Below are 18,382 nucleotides of genomic sequence, written 5' to 3' on the forward strand. Positions count from 1 at the left end.
TAGTTTTCTCTCTGTTTTACAGTGTAAATAGTTTGTTTTGGATGTTTAAAGTGTATTTGTTTATCTGTAGTTGTTAGTGTGATGTATAATGGTTAGTCAGGTGTTTTATTTAGTTTAGTTGTTTTGTATTCAGGGTTAGTAAATAGTTGTTATCAAGCTAATGTTATATTTGAGTTCAATTAAAGTTTGGCAATCCTTATTACCGTATTTAATAATTTTAAAAGTAAGCTTAACCCCTAGACAGCAGCAATCGCTACCCCGAGTAACGAAGGGTATGCATCATTCCCGGGAGTTAAGGATACAATTGTAGCGACTCAGGGTAAGTTGGCTTTGGTTTCCCTGCAGACTAAGAAATAACGTTACAAACATCGCCACAAGCGGTGACCTATTTTTCAGCTTGCAGCTTTAAATAAATCAAACCTAAATTTATTTTGTATAGGTTCGAACAGTCGGTTGTTTCTTCCTCAGCTATTTTGGTAGCTAGTGGTTCTAAATCCATATTGAACTCCAAGGAGGTATCGTCGACTCCAGAACTTATATTCAAAGTGTCCTCGCTATATTCAAGATTAACTACTTATTGAACGGCCTAACGCCCGGATTACAAGAGAAAATGGTGCTCATGGGCCTGAACACCACCGCCGAATTCCTAGAGAAACTTCAACTGCTAGCTACCTTCACCAACCCTCCGCATACGTGTACCACCGGTACTAACAGAGTACTTGAACTTCTCACCACCGCTCTGTCTAGCAAAACCGCCATGAAATCCGAGATAGATACTACCGTGCCTCTACTGTCCCACCCCTCTCGAACGGACGAACTACAATCCCTTCGCCGTCTGATAGAAGACCTTCAAAAGGACGTGCAAGAACTGAAAAATTTTAACCGACCCAGGCCTTGATGGAATCTTCATTTGCGAATACGCCCGCCAGATGGTGGACTCTCTTCCACTAACTTTCACCGACGGAGTAGATTTACGACACCACATACTGGAGTATATCACCGAATAATGTTATAATTTTAAATATTTCAGTTTTCATTTACTTTTGTATATATTTTTTTATTTATATGTTTTTTCTTAAAATTATCGCCGGGGACGGCTCTACTCATGCGGGGGAGCTGTCGCGCTAGCTAGAGAATAGGCGGACAGACAACCAAACAATAAAATAAGAAGTCAGAAATGTAGCGAGCAGGAACAAAAGGACCAAGGTCGCTCGGCCACTATAAAAGCGGGGTCCCTCTCCAAGATCGGGACGTTCTCCCGGCGTAGGCCGAAGAAGGGACTAAAATCTGCACAAGCTCGGCCCTTCCGACGAGGCGACCTAACCTCCTGCTGCTAAAAGCGCGGGGACAGAGACTAAAATAGTCCGGCTCCGTGTGAAAAGCCTCCTACGTCGTGAGACTATCCCCGATGGTGACCCACCGCTCGCCATTGTATGAATAAAATAGTCTTAACTTAGAAACATTTGTCGTTACTCAAACTCCTACCGTAACAATTCTTTAATTTTTTGTGTTTTTATTTTATGGAAATACATACCTATTGAACTATAAATTTTTATTTCAATAGATATTTCTATAAAATAAAATGGATATAATACAAATACAAAATATGCTGCTGTTTCGTCACAAGACACAGCCTTATTAGTATGTTCTTCGCACGTGCGATTTGCACGTGCAGGAGTGAAACGTATATTCCTCGGGTCTGAAGCGCGCACTCTTAGACTTGTAAAAATTAGAGACTGTAACGTCAGAGCCACATTTAATCAAGAATGGCACGATACTTTGTAACCAGAACTATTTAAGGTTTTGTTGAGTTGACGAGTTAGGCCTTGTAAATGGACTTAATCAATACGTGTTGGCGCCATCTATCGTGTTATTTTAAAAGTAAACCTTAATATATATTGCAAAAGTGTCTGCTTATAGAAACCGATGGCGCCAATTCGATGGATAAGGTGAAACTTAAGTCTAATTCTCCTACTCAATCGCGAATCCCAGATTTGTTTGTGTCTCTAGTTCATATTCTACCTCATTGATCTTGACTATGCCAGTGGCTATTCTTTAGTAACCGGGACAACGGTAAATGATATAACGTAGAGCTTATGATGTGTTTTATTAACTAGACAAAACTACGTCTTAATACAAATATATTTTCAACGGAAAATGAAGTAACGTAAAACTACTGAAAATATATTTTATTAACTAGACAATACAACGGCTGAATATATATATTTTTTTACAAGTGCAAATATAGCTCCCGGTAATACATTGGTTCAGTTTTGCATATTGTATTGTAATATATTGGTTCAATATTACATATTGTACTTAATATATTGGTTCCATATTACATATTGTACTATAATATATTGGTTTAATGTAACATATTGTACTGCAATATATTGGTTCAATATTACATATTGTACTGCAATATATTGGTTCAATATTACATATTGTACTGTAAACTATATAAAAATAATTGTGGTGAAATAAAATGGTGGAAATGGAAAATAAAATTATCTTATATATAATCCTCAATGTTTGTGTGTTTGTGACTTCCGTGGACCGATCGACGACCGTCCCTAACTTTACTCCCCCCTCGTTCTCGGTCCTTCGCTCTCTCTCTCTTGAACCCGTTCCGGTTGCCCCTTCCTTTTTCGCCCTCCCGCAGCCGCTAATTACTCCCCGGCCAACAATTATTTTTTACCGTATTCTTTTTCGGTATTCTTTCGCGTATTGAAAGTAAGCGAGTTTTGCTTTTCGCCCGTATTTTTTAAGGTATTATTTTTCGGTATTCTTTCGAGTTTTGCTTTTCGCGTACCGTATTATTTTTGGTATTCTTTCGCGTATTGAAAGTTAGCGAGTTACTGAGTTTTGCTTTTCACCCATATTCTTTACCGTACTATTTTTCGGTATTCTTTCGCGTATTGCAAGTTAGCGAGTTTTGCTTTTCGCCCGTATTATTTACCTTATTATTTTTCGGTATTCTTTCGAGTTTTGCTTTTCGCGTACCTTATTATTTTTCGGTATTCTTTCGCGTATTGAAAGTTACCGAGTTTTGCTTTTCACCCGTATTCTTTACCGTATTATTTTTCGGTATTCTTTCGAGTATTGCTTTTCGCGAACCGTATTATTTTTCGGTTTTCTTTCGCGTATTGAAAGTTAGCGAGTTTTGCTTTTCGCCCGTATTCTTTACCGTATTATTTTTCGGTATTCTTTCGAGTTTTGCTTTTCCCGAATCGTATTATTTTTCGGTGTTCTTTCACGTATTGAAAGTTAGCGGGTTTTGCTTTTCACCCGTATTCTTTACCGTATTATTTTTCGGTATTCTTTCGAGTATTGCTTTTCGCGAACCGTATTATTTTTCGGTTTTCTTTCTGAAGAATCGTCAGAAGGAAATAAAAATACGAAGTTTTCTGAAGAAAGTTTTGTTATGGTGCCGTACTTTTATTACGTACAAATAAAAAAACCCCGGGCGAAGCCGGGTATTAAAGCTAGTTAAAAATAAAAAACAAATTAAGTTTTGTAAGGCCAACGGGTAGCGTTGAACATCTGTGGCCGACGGAAGTAATGTATAGGTAAAAATGTAGCCCAGATCACGTGGTCAACGGGTACATTTAAAATATGACCTAATCGTGTTTAATACACTTTATATATGCCTTTGCAGGGCGTACGCCTCTCTCCGCGTTAGTTAGTGCCTTCAGAGGCGCTGCTTGTTTGTTTGCTGGTGCGCTCGCACTCGACCCTCCTCCTCCTCTCTTATCAATTTCCGGTTTCGAATCACGTGGGTCGTGGAGATCCCGCGCGTTTAAGCTAAGGCTTAGCAATTGGACTTGAATAAACGATGATTTTAAACGATAACGACGAATTTATTGATGAAATGTTTAATGGTGTGTACTATTATCATTTTGTATTTCACTCTTCCTATCTGCCTCAAAATTATAAATTTTTGTAATTTAGACTGTGATGGCTTTTGGAATTGTAAATATGTTAGGTGACAAGGGCCTATTAATAGAAATTCATGCGATTATAAAAATAAGCAATTTCTACAATCAAAACAGGATAAATATAAAAACATAGTCAAAATTATAAATCCACGATGTTTTATGCTTTAGGGAAAACACACGGTAATTGGTTGATTATTTCTAATAATCTATTTACAAATAAAACACTAAATGCAAGACTTATTGAAGATGACAGAATAAGGCTAAACAAACGGCCCGATTCACCTCGACTATGACCCCGAGTCTGGAAAAAAATTGGGTTGGACAAATTTGCCAAGTTGAGCAAAAGCATAACAACTTTCTACACGAAAGAATTATCCGTGAACCAGGAAATGCCTCTGAAATCTTAAGTGCTGCCGAAGAAGGGGTGAAAATCAAAGAAATATATGGAATAATGCAAAAACGATTACCGGTCAAGTGCTAAAAATACTGTCAAGTAGCAACTTTGGGCGTCATATCGAGGTAAATACTTACTATATATCTTCTAATTTTTTAAGGTCTGTTTAACGTTTTAATGATTTAAACATAAATATTAAAAAAGATAAATTTTAGTTTTGAGACTCAACATTCAGAAGAACATAGGATTATCTTCAAACGAAAAACAGCAGATTCCAATTCTTAGTTTTCTAACTCTATTAAGAGTAATATGACTTCAAAGGGCACCAAACTAACTGATCATGATGTAACTCAAAAACGCTACAGAAAAGCGGTTCTGGACTTGATTGCTTAGGACAACATACCTTCCAGTGTAACAGAAAGAACCGGGTACAAATTACTGATAAATTTGCTGAATCATGCTGTCAATACTCTATCAAGACGCACGTTAAGTCGAAATTTATAGCAAAAAATTAACCAAAGAGTTTTCCACCAGCTTAAAAAACGCTTTACGGGTTTGGAAAATGGTGGAATACATATCACCTTATTTGGAGCTTAAGAACAAGAGAAGGAATATTGGGAAGGCGTGCGCACCTTTTCGATTCTGGCTGTTCTCTTGTTAAAAAAATCATCGGATTTACAATTTTCAATGAAAAACACAGTGGAGAAAATATAAGAAATGTTGGAAGCAGTAGGTCTTAGACAAAGTCAAGTTATTAAGTTTTGTAATAAATAAAAGTAGTAAAAACGCGAACAAGTAAAGAGACCAAGAAGTGGGGGAGAAAACTAAGCTTTAATGGGGAAAAATATGCATATTTTTCCCCATTAAAGCTTAGTTTTCTCCCCCACTTCTTGGTCTCTTTACTTGTTCGCGTTTTTACTACTCACTCTCTAGACCATTGGTGGTTCTCGTGTTTTTAATAAATAAAAACCTCGTTATATTTAAATATATATTTTAAAAAAAAATTTCTTTTATAATATTTACATGAGTGTCAAGTCAAGTAAGTATATACTTATTTTGTTTTTAATTGGAGATTTTACTTTAATGGAGTTTTTTCATTGTCATTAGATTGGAAAAGTGAATGCGGATAACGCGTCAAATTTAACGAAAGCATTCCAAATCCTAGAATCGGATGACCTCGCCTCGGAATTAGAAGAAAATGGTCTTTTCGACGAATTGGATGAAGATGATTGTGGAGAAGAATGCGCCGGACCTGACAGCTACGAAGATGGTAATATAAAATGTTTGAATGTAATTTTGGTCTAATAACTCATTGTATATTTTATCAAAGCTAGTACCAAGGTCCAAGGTTGATTTGATGTTACCTGCGAATACCCGTTGGAAATCCATCGTCTTCGCCCTTGAGAGATTTCAAAATTGAATTCAAAAGGCATTAGAAGCATTATGTTAAATATTTTTAACCTTCCTTGGGTTTCCTAGGATCACGTTTGCTTTGCTTCCCAGCAAATTGTTATCGGAGCGTTAACCGAGAGGAAGATAAGTTGACAACCACCGAAAAACATTATCCCAAACTAATTGGCAACGGTGACTAGATAAGGCTGCGTTTGATTCCACTACTGTTATTATCTCTTGGGGAAGTGTTTAAATCGTAAATGATTTTAAATTTAAATACTCTTGAACGTATCAATTAGATATCTGGAGCAGATTGCATTCTGGATCAGTTTCTTTTATAACCTCACAATGTATCAATTATCAAAAAGAACAAAGAAAAGGAATATTGCAACCGCTGTACGAATACATTTAGCTAATGCTCAAACGAATGATTCTTCTAAAGTCAGCCATACAGACACTTCAGATATTGAAGAACCAAACGCAGGCGAGTCAGTTTTTTTTACGAGCATCTGTAGGTGATGATTCTACAGATTCAAGTTCAGAACATAGTCTCGTGCTAGATGTTGGTGAAGATGGTGTTTGTGATTATATATCTGGTTGTTCTGATGATCAATATAGTCCTATTTCGGATGACGGAGAAGAGAGTGCTGAAAGGTTACAAAGTGACTTAAAAGAGTGGGTTCTATGATTTGGGGTTAATCATGCTGAGTTAAATGGTTTATTGAAAATTTTGAAACCGTATCATAAGTCTTTACCTTTGGATTCGAGAACCATTCTTGATATACACAGTCAAACTGCTGTTAATGTTGATAACCTTCAAAATGGGAAGTACTACCATATGGGATTGACAGATGGACTACATGCCAAACTAATGTCCGGAATAACAAGTCAAACAGAGTCCTTGACTTTGATCTTCAATATTGATGGAGTACCAATTTTTAAAAGTGCTAATGGACAGTTCTGGCCTATACTTGCTCGTTGCCCACAGACGGTCGACACTTCGCCATTTGTGGTAGGACTTTTTTATGGTAATGGAAAACCAAAGCCTTTAAAAGATTTCCTGGATAAATTTGTAAATGATGCTCTGATATTGTCCAACGGTGGAGTAGTATTTAATGAAGTTTTCTACAAATTTAAAGTGGGGCCTTTTGTGTGTGACGCCCCTGCGAAAGCATACTTAAAATGCAACAAAAAACCACAATAGATATTATGGGTGTGACTTTTGTGAACAGAAAGGTATATATAAGGAAAAAGTAATTTTTGTTGAGATGGACGCTATATTAAGAACCGATGAGTTTTCTCGTAAGCCCCGGAGTTTATCGGAAATACACCGATGGAAAGCGACTGAATTTAGACAATTTGTTCTGTACACTGGATTTTTCATTTTCCGGGGATTACTACCAGATTCCTTAGTAGATCATTTTCAATTACTGCATACTGCCATTTACATACTATACAGCCCATTTCCAGAAGAGGAACACATAAATTATGCCGAAACTCTTCTTCGGTCCTCTGCTGCTAGTGCAAGACATTTCTATGGGAAAGGAATATATGTATACAATATCCATAAACTTAATCATCTCGCAGGACACGCTCGAAGTTATGGGAGCCTAGACAACTTTTCAGCGTTTGCCTTTGAGTCTTGCCTTGGACAATTGAAAAAATTAGTTCGAAGCCCGAGTAAACCTTTACAACAAGTTGTTAATAGACTGTTCGAATTAAACCAAAGCGGAAGAATTCATGACCAAACAACCATTTCCAATGAGATGGTTACAAAATAAAGCTATTTTAAATTGTGAAATGCCTTCAGAAAAATAGAACAAATTTGGAATAAGCAGAGTTTTCTATGAAACAGATACTACATAAATATATTAAGAAAAAAATTATGTTAAGAATTCAATAATTTAAAATTTCCAGACAATTACAAACGAGCGGAAATAAAGGCCAAACAAAGTGAATTAACCTCAGATATAGCAACCGATTTCACAGAAGGTGAGAAGCCACTTAAAGCTAGTCCGAATAAGAGGAGAAAAAAGAGTGTAACTAATCGAAACCATAATACTCGCAATAGCAGTGATGAAGGTGCGGTTTTCAAATTGTAAATTTATATATTCTTTATTTTAGAACTTCAACCATCATTTAAAGAATCGGCTTTAGTAGATGTGCCAAAGTTCCCCCTTAACAACGATAGCCCTCCATCGAATCCAGTTTCTTAAAGTGAGTCAAGTTCTTTAAACACTGTATTGAATTAGTGTTAACGTGTTTGCAATTTTTATCCGGCGGCAGACGAACTGCGCTCAAGTTCATCATTAACTAGCTCATCTAAAAGTCGAAAAACTACTTCTAATGGAAATAGCAACTCATCTACAGTTGTAACCCCGAAAAGACGCTTTGACGCTTCATTTATTTACAAATAAATTCACCTCAACAAGATATGGCAACACCGAACTGTAAGTTTGTGGTTAAATTTAAGATTCCTAATGGCATTAAATTAATTAAAACTGTTTTAGGCATTCAAAAAACACTTGAAATGCTGTTACAAGAGGTTCAGGGAATTAAAAATGTACAAGATCAGCTATTGCGAGAAGTGGAGGGGAATAAAATCCAACCTGCAGCAAATGCGAGAATGCTTAACAAGCTATTAGTTGAAAGCGACCTCAAAAGCTCTAAATTTGATGTAGACCATCTCAATTTGCCAGTAAACTCTCAAGCATCTCTAGAAAATAATAACCAGTTGACATTGGTGTGTACCTCCAACTATATTTTTTAAGGTTACCATATTTTTTATCATTCCTATCTAGATATCATTTCTCGGAGGCTTATTTCGGAGGAGCTTAGGTGATGGTACGAGAAGGATTTTATCCACAGTACTGAATGATAAAACGGCAGAAACGTACAACTGGGCAGGACATGGTAAATTGTTATTCAAGACATAATTGACCAAAGATTGAATAATTAGTAAGCACATTTTAATTGCGCTAGTTGAAAGCAAGAGTGAAGCTAATCAAGATATATATGATTTAAGAAATTTGATTTATTAATTATAGATTTAATTGTACATCTTTAGTATAAGATTACCATTGTTATTCCTCTAGATTTGAAACGATTTCATCAATATTGCACTTCTAGACTTGCGTGACTAGTGCTTCTAACCGAGCAGTTTGTTTTATACGCGTAACCGATTATCCGACTTTTATATCAACCGCAGATTAAACAGGTAGCCGTATATTTCCGTAAACCGTAGATAACAGCTGACTGCTGGGCGCAATCCGATAAGTGTTAAGACCAAACAGATGATATCTATTTTTAATCTATTTCTTTTAACCGAAATAACCGCCGTGGAGCCGACAGATCGCGATTGATAAGCAAAAACTATATGTGATACGGAAATAGACGAAATTTTTGATAGATAAAACAAATTAATTTAAAAAAGGCGTTAATCTTATACGCCCCATGCTATTTTTATTGCGTAATTTGTTAATGGGTGGGTTCGCGCGATATATTTATGTCGATGTAGCTGAAAATAGTCGCGTATTTCAGTACTAGGACAAGCACGACATAGTTTGTTTTGGTGGTATGGCCACTTGCTCGCTTCCCGAGACCATGGAGGTTGATAACACCGACGCCGACAAGGTGCACCGTTACCGTAGCGAGGTCTGGAAACATTTTAAAAAGGTGAATGAAACCCAACCGGATGGCTCGGTTACGATTTTTGCAAATTGTGTCCATTTTTCTGGGTAAGTCTTTAAATATAAATTTAATACGCGTTGCTGTCAAATTGTGCTAATTAACTTACATGTGCTCTTTTGAATCTCGGTAGTGGTAAATATTGTCAAGATGCAAAAACCAACAAGAGCACGGGCAACATGAGGCTGCATTTATTTAACAAACACACAGAAAAGGTTAATCGGACAATGTTTGTCAGGACTTACGCTAGACCTATAGATAATTCAGTTAAAATTCCACAAATGCCTACCGAACAGGTGAGGTCTTAAACTTACGCGCCATTATCTACCACACTTTTTAATATTGTTTTTGTTTAGAATTTTGAAAGTACTTCGGTAAACCCAAGGTTACAGTTTTTGCGTTTTGTGGTATTATCGGATCAATCGTTTCAAATAGTTGAAGATAAAAGTTTAAGAGAATTGCTGTACGCGTTTAATCCGGTAATGTTTCTTAACCATTTACAAATAACAGATGCGACTTTAAAAAACGATATTGTAAAAGAATACATTTTTGAAACGGAAACCATTACCAATTTCGTTAAGGTAAAGACCTGGACTCTCGAAAAATATAAACGTCTAAGTTCGATTTTATGTCATAGAATATTGAGGGTCAATTGTCCTTCACACACGATTGTTGGACATCAGCCAATATGATTCCTTTTGTTGCTGTAACATGCCACTGGGTGGATAAATTGTGGAATGGGCAGAGCTGCTTGTTAGGGTTTATGTACTATCCCGGGCACCACACGGGAATTAATATTTGTAACAAATTTCTAAGCCTTCTACGTGAACGACAAGTAAAAAACGTAATTAATACAAAAAAATCTTAAAATATCAAACTACTTTGAAGCTATTAAAACTTTCGTTATTACCTTTAAGGTCTTAGCTGTGACAATGGATAACGCAGCGAACAATGAGACATTTACCCAAGAATTAACTGCCCGATCAATTGAAATAGGTTTTCGCTTTACCCCAGATAATCGAATCCGTTGTTTCGCTCACATTTTAAATATAGTCGTGCAAGACTTATTGAAAATTTTGAAGTCCGATGCCAAACATGACACTGACTTCGATTTAAATTTAACGGAACCAAATGACCCAATTGAAAATAAGGAAATAAGTGTTGGCATGGCGGTGACCAAAGTACGGGTAACGCTATATACGTCGTCTTTTAAGTATTTTGGAAGGTAATTGTTTTTTATTTCTAGTCGAGGAAAATAGTGACCGCAGTTCGTGTGTCACGAACCAAGTCGGATCAATTCTCCGAACTGAACCTGGTCTATGGTCTTTCTGATAATAAACTTATTTTGGATGTAAAAACACGATGGGGATCTACTTTTGAAATGATAAAGAGGGCTGTGACTCACAGAGCGGTATACATTTTTAATCGTATAATGCCTAAAACTTAGCGTCTGGTGACGCTAACTTTCTTTTCAGTCGATAGAATCAATTTCTACCACGGACCAGGATTTGTTCAACTTCCATTTACTTGATGGTGAATGGTTGTTGTTGGAATCGTTGATACTTGTTCTACGGGTAACATAAATTCAATCGTTTAATTATATCTGATTAAAGGGGGTGTAAACTTGGTCTTTCGACCGGGTCGGTCAAGCTTCCAATAAATGCCACTACCGCCTTTGGTTTGAAACATTAGTGTTTTTGTCCGTTAAAGACGCCTTGGGTTATACTCACTTTCATTTGTAAATTGAATGTTCTGTTCCAGGAATTTGATTTTGCCACAAAACGTATATGTCAAGATAATTATCCTACGGCTGCTACAATAATGCCAATGTTTAAACTGATCTTGGATAATTTGGAAAAATCCAAAAGATAATCAAGTGGAGTAATGAAAGACGCGACGTCTAAGGCATTCGAGAAACTAACGACGTATTTTCAACATTCGGATACCTCTGCTTTATGGGTTGCTATGGGTAAGATTTTAAACCTTAATATAGGCAAATTGTCAAACACCAGAAGTAAATTAACTTGTTCATACCTAAACTACCTAACTTAAAACCAAGTAGCGAGAAATGAGGGCTTTTTTATTCATGTACAGCAATGAGCCCTACATTGAAGCTAGAATGGATTAAGGATCACTATGACGCCAAATTTTGCAAAAATATGAAAGATACAGTAGTATCAGTGTTTCTCTCTCATTACGAAGAAGGACAAATAAGCTGGGTGGACGACGCTCAAAACGGACACAGTTGTCCTGACATTCACGCAGGAGTAGACATTTCGGCCCTCTATCCAAAAATAACCAAACGAAGTACCAAGGCTAAGGCGTCTGAATTATTGATCTATTTGAAGGAAGTAGTTGCACCGCCACATACAAACATTTTGCAGTGGTGGAAGGTAAATTAATTTCATAGCTGTTAACCAGAATACGTTTTGGCAGTTGACCATGAATTGTTTTACCATAGTTACACGAAAATGAATATAAGAAGGTTTCTTGCATGGCTCGTGACTATCTCGGAATTCCTGGGTCTTCAGTCGCTTCTGAACGACACTTTTCTCAAGGGACGGACGTGGTAACCCATAAACGCGGTTCCCTGAATCCGGAAACTATTTCGGCGATTCTTTGCCTAAAAAACTGGTGGAGTCGTTGAAATAAACTGATTAAACCTGTAAACATTATAACTTGAAATAAACAATACTTGTAGCAAGCAATTACATAAATTTTAATTACTGAAGCTCATTGAAAGTCGTAGAATAGATATCTGGTAGGAGTATCCGTATATTTATCTAGTTTTCAAACGAAAATCAGATCAGATAGAAAATTCGGATAGACAAATCAGTTATCACCTGATCAGATAAAACTTTGAGCAGATTACCAAATTTATCTGCTTAACTGTTTAAAGAGGTATCCGATATAAGACACTGGTAACAGATTGCCGTATTCGGATAAAAGTTAGAAGCACTATGCGTGACTCTTGATTTAAGCACTGCCTTCTCTAATACTAGGCCTAACGGTATAAAATTAATGGGGGTGGAAGCATCGATTCCAAAACGGACACTAGATGTCTCTTTCTCGAGGCAAAAAAGAGCGCTAAATTCAAATTTTTTATATATTTTTCTTACTGCGTCTCACTAGAAGTACTTATGGCCTCACTAAATGATCGATTTAGAACTAAAATTAACATGAATTCAAAATTGACTAAAATATAAAAGTTTGTTTAAACTTCAATTAAAGATACAATCTGTACATTTTTTAGGTAAATATCATATTTTAACCATTTTGCGAGAAAGTGGTTTATTGTTGAACTTTTTATACTTTGCACGCGTATCAGTCATGTCTTTGGCGTAGTTGTCAAGCAAGGGCCTTACAAATTTAGTTAACATAATTTTGGTTAGGGAAAGATAATTATCGCAGTCTTCACATTTTAGAGATTTAGTAAAATATGGTAGTATAATGTGAAGAAATATCACTAATGAACATCTTTTTGGTATGTAAGACATAGCCTCTTTAACAAAATCAGCTATGGTACTCAAAATATTGATTAGGTAGTTGCTTGGATACCTATACCCTCCTCGATCCAGAAAATTGACTAGACTTAAAATCTTGGAGTTTGATCTCGGTTGAGAGACTCGATCTAAACATGAGAGACATTGAGTGTTTTCTTCAGCTACCCGTACCAATAATGCCCTACTACAGCAACAGCTGTATTTCGAAATGAAAGCATTACTGAATCTCTGGGGGTAATTATGTTTATGCGATGTAGCATATTCAGAAGTATACTAGACAGAGTTTTGATTTTTTTTTGAATTTCAATATCCGTGAGCTTTTCATTTGAAGGTAACAAATGACGAAATTCCTTTAATGTTGTGCTGAACTGTTCCATTGGCTTAGGTTGTGTGTATGCATTACTGAACTTGGACGGCTTGAAGAGGCCAATCTTAAGAGAGTTTTCGATGGTAGTAATGCACGACCTTACGTCCATTGTATCGTTGTAGCCTCCTTTGGGTCGGAGATGGCTAAATTACATTTCAATTGAATCAGATGATAACTTGGAAGTTAAAACAAAAGGAAAATTTATTTCCAGGAGATATTTTATCAGAGCAATTGTAGACTTTGTAGTAATAACTAGTGCACCATAGGTCTCCTCACTTAACTTTTCCATTTTATCAGTAGCGTTCTCTTGTATCATTTGCATTAGAGGTAGAAATTCATTCTCAAGCCAATGTAGCCTTTCATCATGCACATCAAAAAATGGCAACTTCTTATCATTTCTGGTGAAAACACATTGTTGAAAACTTCTGCCATTGTGAATGTCAAACCACTTTGCAATTTGTTCCATGTAGTAAATCGTGGTCTCTAGTTCCTCTTTATCTTCTTCAGCACTGTAAATTTTCATAAGAACTTTGAGACAAGACGTCATTTCTGGTGAAAACACCTGTATCGCTCTAAGCACAGGCGTGGGTACACGTGCTTTCGAGTTAAGTTTCGAACCCCTTTAATTATGGTGTGTTTTTGGAGATCGTATAATTTTTTAATAAATTTGACAGTAATCACGTTCCCAATACGGACCATATTTCTATCAAAATATGACTTTGGTCAAACGCAAGGAAAAGCCTGCGTTCTTTGTCAAAGGGGTGTTCGATTACATGTTGCATATCTCCACCGTAGAGTTTTTGGAAGGTTGATACATTAACCTTTGCATTATCACTGACAAGTCGTGTGATTATGAATCCAAATTTTTCTACTTCTTTCATCACTGCAACAGTCATTTTATACTGGCTTTCTCCACTTAATTTTCTGACAAAAAAATATGCCACAGCCATCCGGAAATCTGATGACAAACTTTGATAATAAAAGCACAATAGGTGAGTAGCCAAAGACTCAGAGACACCTAGTGTATCTCGAGTTACATCATCCTCTCCAAAGATCATATCAAGTTTTCGATCGTAGAGATATTTGGATTTTATAGCCATCTCATCAAAAATAAGTGACCCGAGGAGCTGGTGCTCTTTTTCTATTCGTTTATATTCCTCTTGGAAACTAAATTTAACTAAGGATGTAACTCCGGTTTCACCTGTTGTCGATCCGAGGTAGTGCTTGATATTTCTGTAATGAGGGAAATGTTAGACTCCCAAATCTCTTACGTATCGATAGGCGGAAGGTGATTTTTGGTTCCAAAGAACACTAACTCGTAAAGTAAATTCATTAAATTTGGCTTTCTTTTTACCAAAGCAAAAAATTTGCTCTGCTAAGAAATTTGCCTTCAAATTTCCATTAATAACAGCGTTATTTATTTTTACCAATTGTGGTACTATATTTCTTTTTAATACAGTAGTTTTATCTTTGAAAGCCTTTAGTTGAGATTCTAGATTGTTTGCTTTACTCAGTGCCTTTTTTAATTTCTTGTCTATGATTCGACTTTTTTTGCGAAAGGAGGTTGTATTTCTCTGTTTTTTCACTCGTGAAACAACTGATACTTGAATACCTATTTCCACAGTTTTTACTACATCTGACTGAAATATTTCAGGAACTTGTATATCGGTATTTGTAAGTCTTCTGTCAAGATGGTCATCAAAAATTTCATTTTCATTCAAATTCCCTTTAAATCCAGCAATTTCATTAGAATTAAAATGGGTGTCACGAAGGTTTTTTATCACATTAGTTATTTTACGCATTTGATTTTCAGGTGATAATGCATCTAGTGCAACTTTTGATTTTTTCATTGAATTTGGACTGATATTAACATCCGATTACTCAACCAGATTTTCCAAAAAAAGTCGTTTTCGTGAAATATTTTTTCCTTGCTGTCTTGAGATTATAGAATCTTGAACTTGAACCAGAGGTGATCGCGGTTTAATAGAGTTAGTTGGCACTGAAGTTGGATGATTTTTTTTTGAGAATAACATAGGTTCTTTGGACTCTTAGTATTTCTCTCCATTTGAATAAAAGATGACTTGTTTTTAAATGTTTTTTTGAGTTTCTCTCCATAGGTTTCCAGCTTTGGTTTCTTAACTAGCAGTGGTTCATCGAAGATTGATGGTATTACATTCGGAAGGAGTCTTTTCTTTTTTGTTGATATAGTATAATCAGTCTTTCTGAAGTGTTTGCTACAGACTCCCGAATGATCAGACAGTTGACAAGAAAGAACCTCTTCCCATTTTGCTCGCAGTTATTTTTTTTTAGGAACCGTGTGATAACTGGGGGTTTCAAATGTATCCATTCTCTCATCATTAGGTTGCGACTTAGATTCATTGCTGGGACAATTCTTAATTATACAAGAAAGAACCATCTTGAAAGGTTATATAAAATTTTCTAGTTGGACTGTAAATTCGAAGTAATTGAAGAGAGAGACCTGTAATAAATTAATAAATAGCAATATAAAATACCTTGTTATTACCAAGGCCTAAGAAAAACAATTTATAAAGAAGTAAACAAATGATTTTATAGTATATATAGATATAGATGTAGCCAAATACGTTATCACGCTCATAAAACAATTTAAATAGTTAAAATTATATAATTAAATATTAGAAATATTATAAATACCTTAAATAAATAAATATCTTCCAATTTCCCCATCGACATCCGCCATTACCGGAGCGCGACTGCGCATTCGTTTTTTTTTTCCTGACGCCACTCCTCGAAAGTGCGACCTCTTGCGTGGATATTCGTCAAATTGAAAATGTCAGAAATAAAAATGCTTTTTTACACGTCTCTAGGCCTAGTATTGGAGAAGGCAGTGATTTAAGCTAGCGACTAATCGTCAGACACTTATACTTAAAATTAATTCATTTAAAGGTGCTGTACGAACCAACAATTGCTTCAAGAAAGCTCTGGAAACTGACATAGAAGATATTGTTAAAGCATGGTTAAAACAAGCTACAAATAAAATAAAAAATTCAAACAATAATCAAACAAAAAAATCAACAGAATCACAACTAGTAGACGACGGGAATTTTGAACTAAATCCTCATTAATTGAGATTTTTGTCAGATGAACTGGCGAAAAAAAAACTGAAAGAAAATGCTTACTTCCTTTTCCATTTGCTTTAGCTTCTTAAGTTTGACAACAGATGAAACAGTCAGTTTCTCAAATTATTTTAATTTCATTTAAATATGTTTACGATAGGTAAATTACCTTAATAATTGTACCGTCTTGGCATTATTAAAATTTAACATTTTTAAAAATTATCTTCATTTATTCCAACATTATGAAAGAAAAGATACTTGTTTCTTCATATATAGTATTAATAGTTGGTGTAACGTAGGTGTTGGGAAGGTGTAACGTTGTATAGGTGGTTCTCCATTATATAGTCAAAGACCAAACCCAATGAGTTGAGTACGGTTATAGGCCGATAGTTGGCTGGGTCACCCTAAAAACCCTTTTTGTATGTAAGCGAAACTGCACCTGTTTTCCAAGAAGTCGGAAAAACTCCCTTGTTTAGAGAAAGATTTACTATGAAAGTCAAGGGTCTTAGTAATAGGTCTTTACAACCTTTACAACAAAGTAAGGGATACCGTCAAACCCTCGAGTAACCGTACATCGTCTTCGGTTACGCGTAAGGCGAAAAATTCCTCTGGAGATGTACATCTATTAGGAATATTTAAATCCGGAGTACAGATATCGCTGGCAATTTTCGCGAATGTGTCCAAAAATACCTGAGTGATTTGATGAGTCTGCGTTAGCAGAGTGCCATCTATTAATAAATTGATTGATTTATGAGTTCCTTTTTTCTGTTTTTTTACGAAGGACCAGAAAGTTTTGGGGTCTTTTTTACCAGAGTCGGCGATATTAGATAGGTACTAAGATTTTTCCCTTTTTAACAGAGCTTTGACTAATGTACGCTGGCTATTAAAACTGGTTCTGTTATCCTCTGCTGGTAACCATTTTAATTCCCGATGAAGGTAACGTTTCTTTTTAAGGCTTTGGCTAGCTCTTCAGAAAACCAATCTGGAAAGGATTTATATACATATAAATATATATATACATATAAATATGTATATACATATAAATACATATATACATATATACATATACATACATATATACATATACATACATATATATACATATATATACATATATATATACATATATATACATATATATACACACATATATATATATACATATATATACATATATATATATACATATATATACATATATATATATACAAATATATACATATATATATATATATACATATATATATATACATATATATATATATACATATATATATATATACATATATATATATACATATATATATATACATATATATACATATATATACATATATATATATACATATATATATACATATATATATATACATATATATATACATATATATATACATATATACATATACATATATTTTTTTCTTTTTTCTTAGTTTTTAATTTATTTAGTTTAATGTAATGTGTAACGATTGTCTGTTCTTCAACTTGCTGGTGCCATTTTTGTACTGTTTTGGGGAACAATAAAACATTGTTATTATATATATATATATATATATATATATATATATATATATATATATATATATATATATACAGGGTCTTTTTTTTTGCTCGGAAAAGTGTTTATTTTCAAAAACTATTTATAGTACCGATTTCAAATTTGGAAGGTCAATTCTCTATACCGGGGGACATCAGTTTGAGAAATTTGAGCGTTTTCGGTAATGTTTTTCACCAATTTTGAAAAATTATTTTTCGACCACTAGGTGCGAGATAAAAAATTTCTATTATAAAGTTGTAGGCCGTCATCGAAAACCCTTAAAAATTGTTCACTCGACGAAAAACAACTTATTTATCAGTGAAAATTCGAGCTTGAAAAATTTACAAGTTGGTGAAGCCAAATTACGATTGTTTGAAACGATAATTGAAACCGAATTACCTAATCCAGTTGAAACTTTGGTTAAAAAAACGACCGGATTTAAAAAAACACGAGGCTATAGGTCAATCCT

At 35.0% G+C, this 18,382-nt stretch overlaps 1 protein-coding gene across 1 annotated transcript; it reads left to right on the forward strand.

The window, feature by feature from the left end:
- Window positions 1-11,295: 11,295 nt before the first annotated feature.
- Window positions 11,296-12,058, forward strand: LOC149928579 (uncharacterized). The gene is made up of 3 exons (XM_090157931.1): window positions 11,296-11,380; window positions 11,506-11,804; window positions 11,873-12,058. The coding sequence occupies exons 1-3, from the start codon at window positions 11,296-11,298 to the stop codon at window positions 12,056-12,058; spliced, it is 570 nt and encodes a 189-aa protein (XP_090014057.1).
- The last annotated feature ends 6,324 nt before the right edge of the window (window positions 12,059-18,382 follow it).

Source organism: Leiobunum rupestre, chromosome 9 (genome assembly GCF_980474605.1).
Source record: "Leiobunum rupestre chromosome 9, qqLeiRupe1.1.hap1, whole genome shotgun sequence".
NCBI lineage: Eukaryota > Metazoa > Arthropoda > Arachnida > Opiliones > Sclerosomatidae > Leiobunum > Leiobunum rupestre.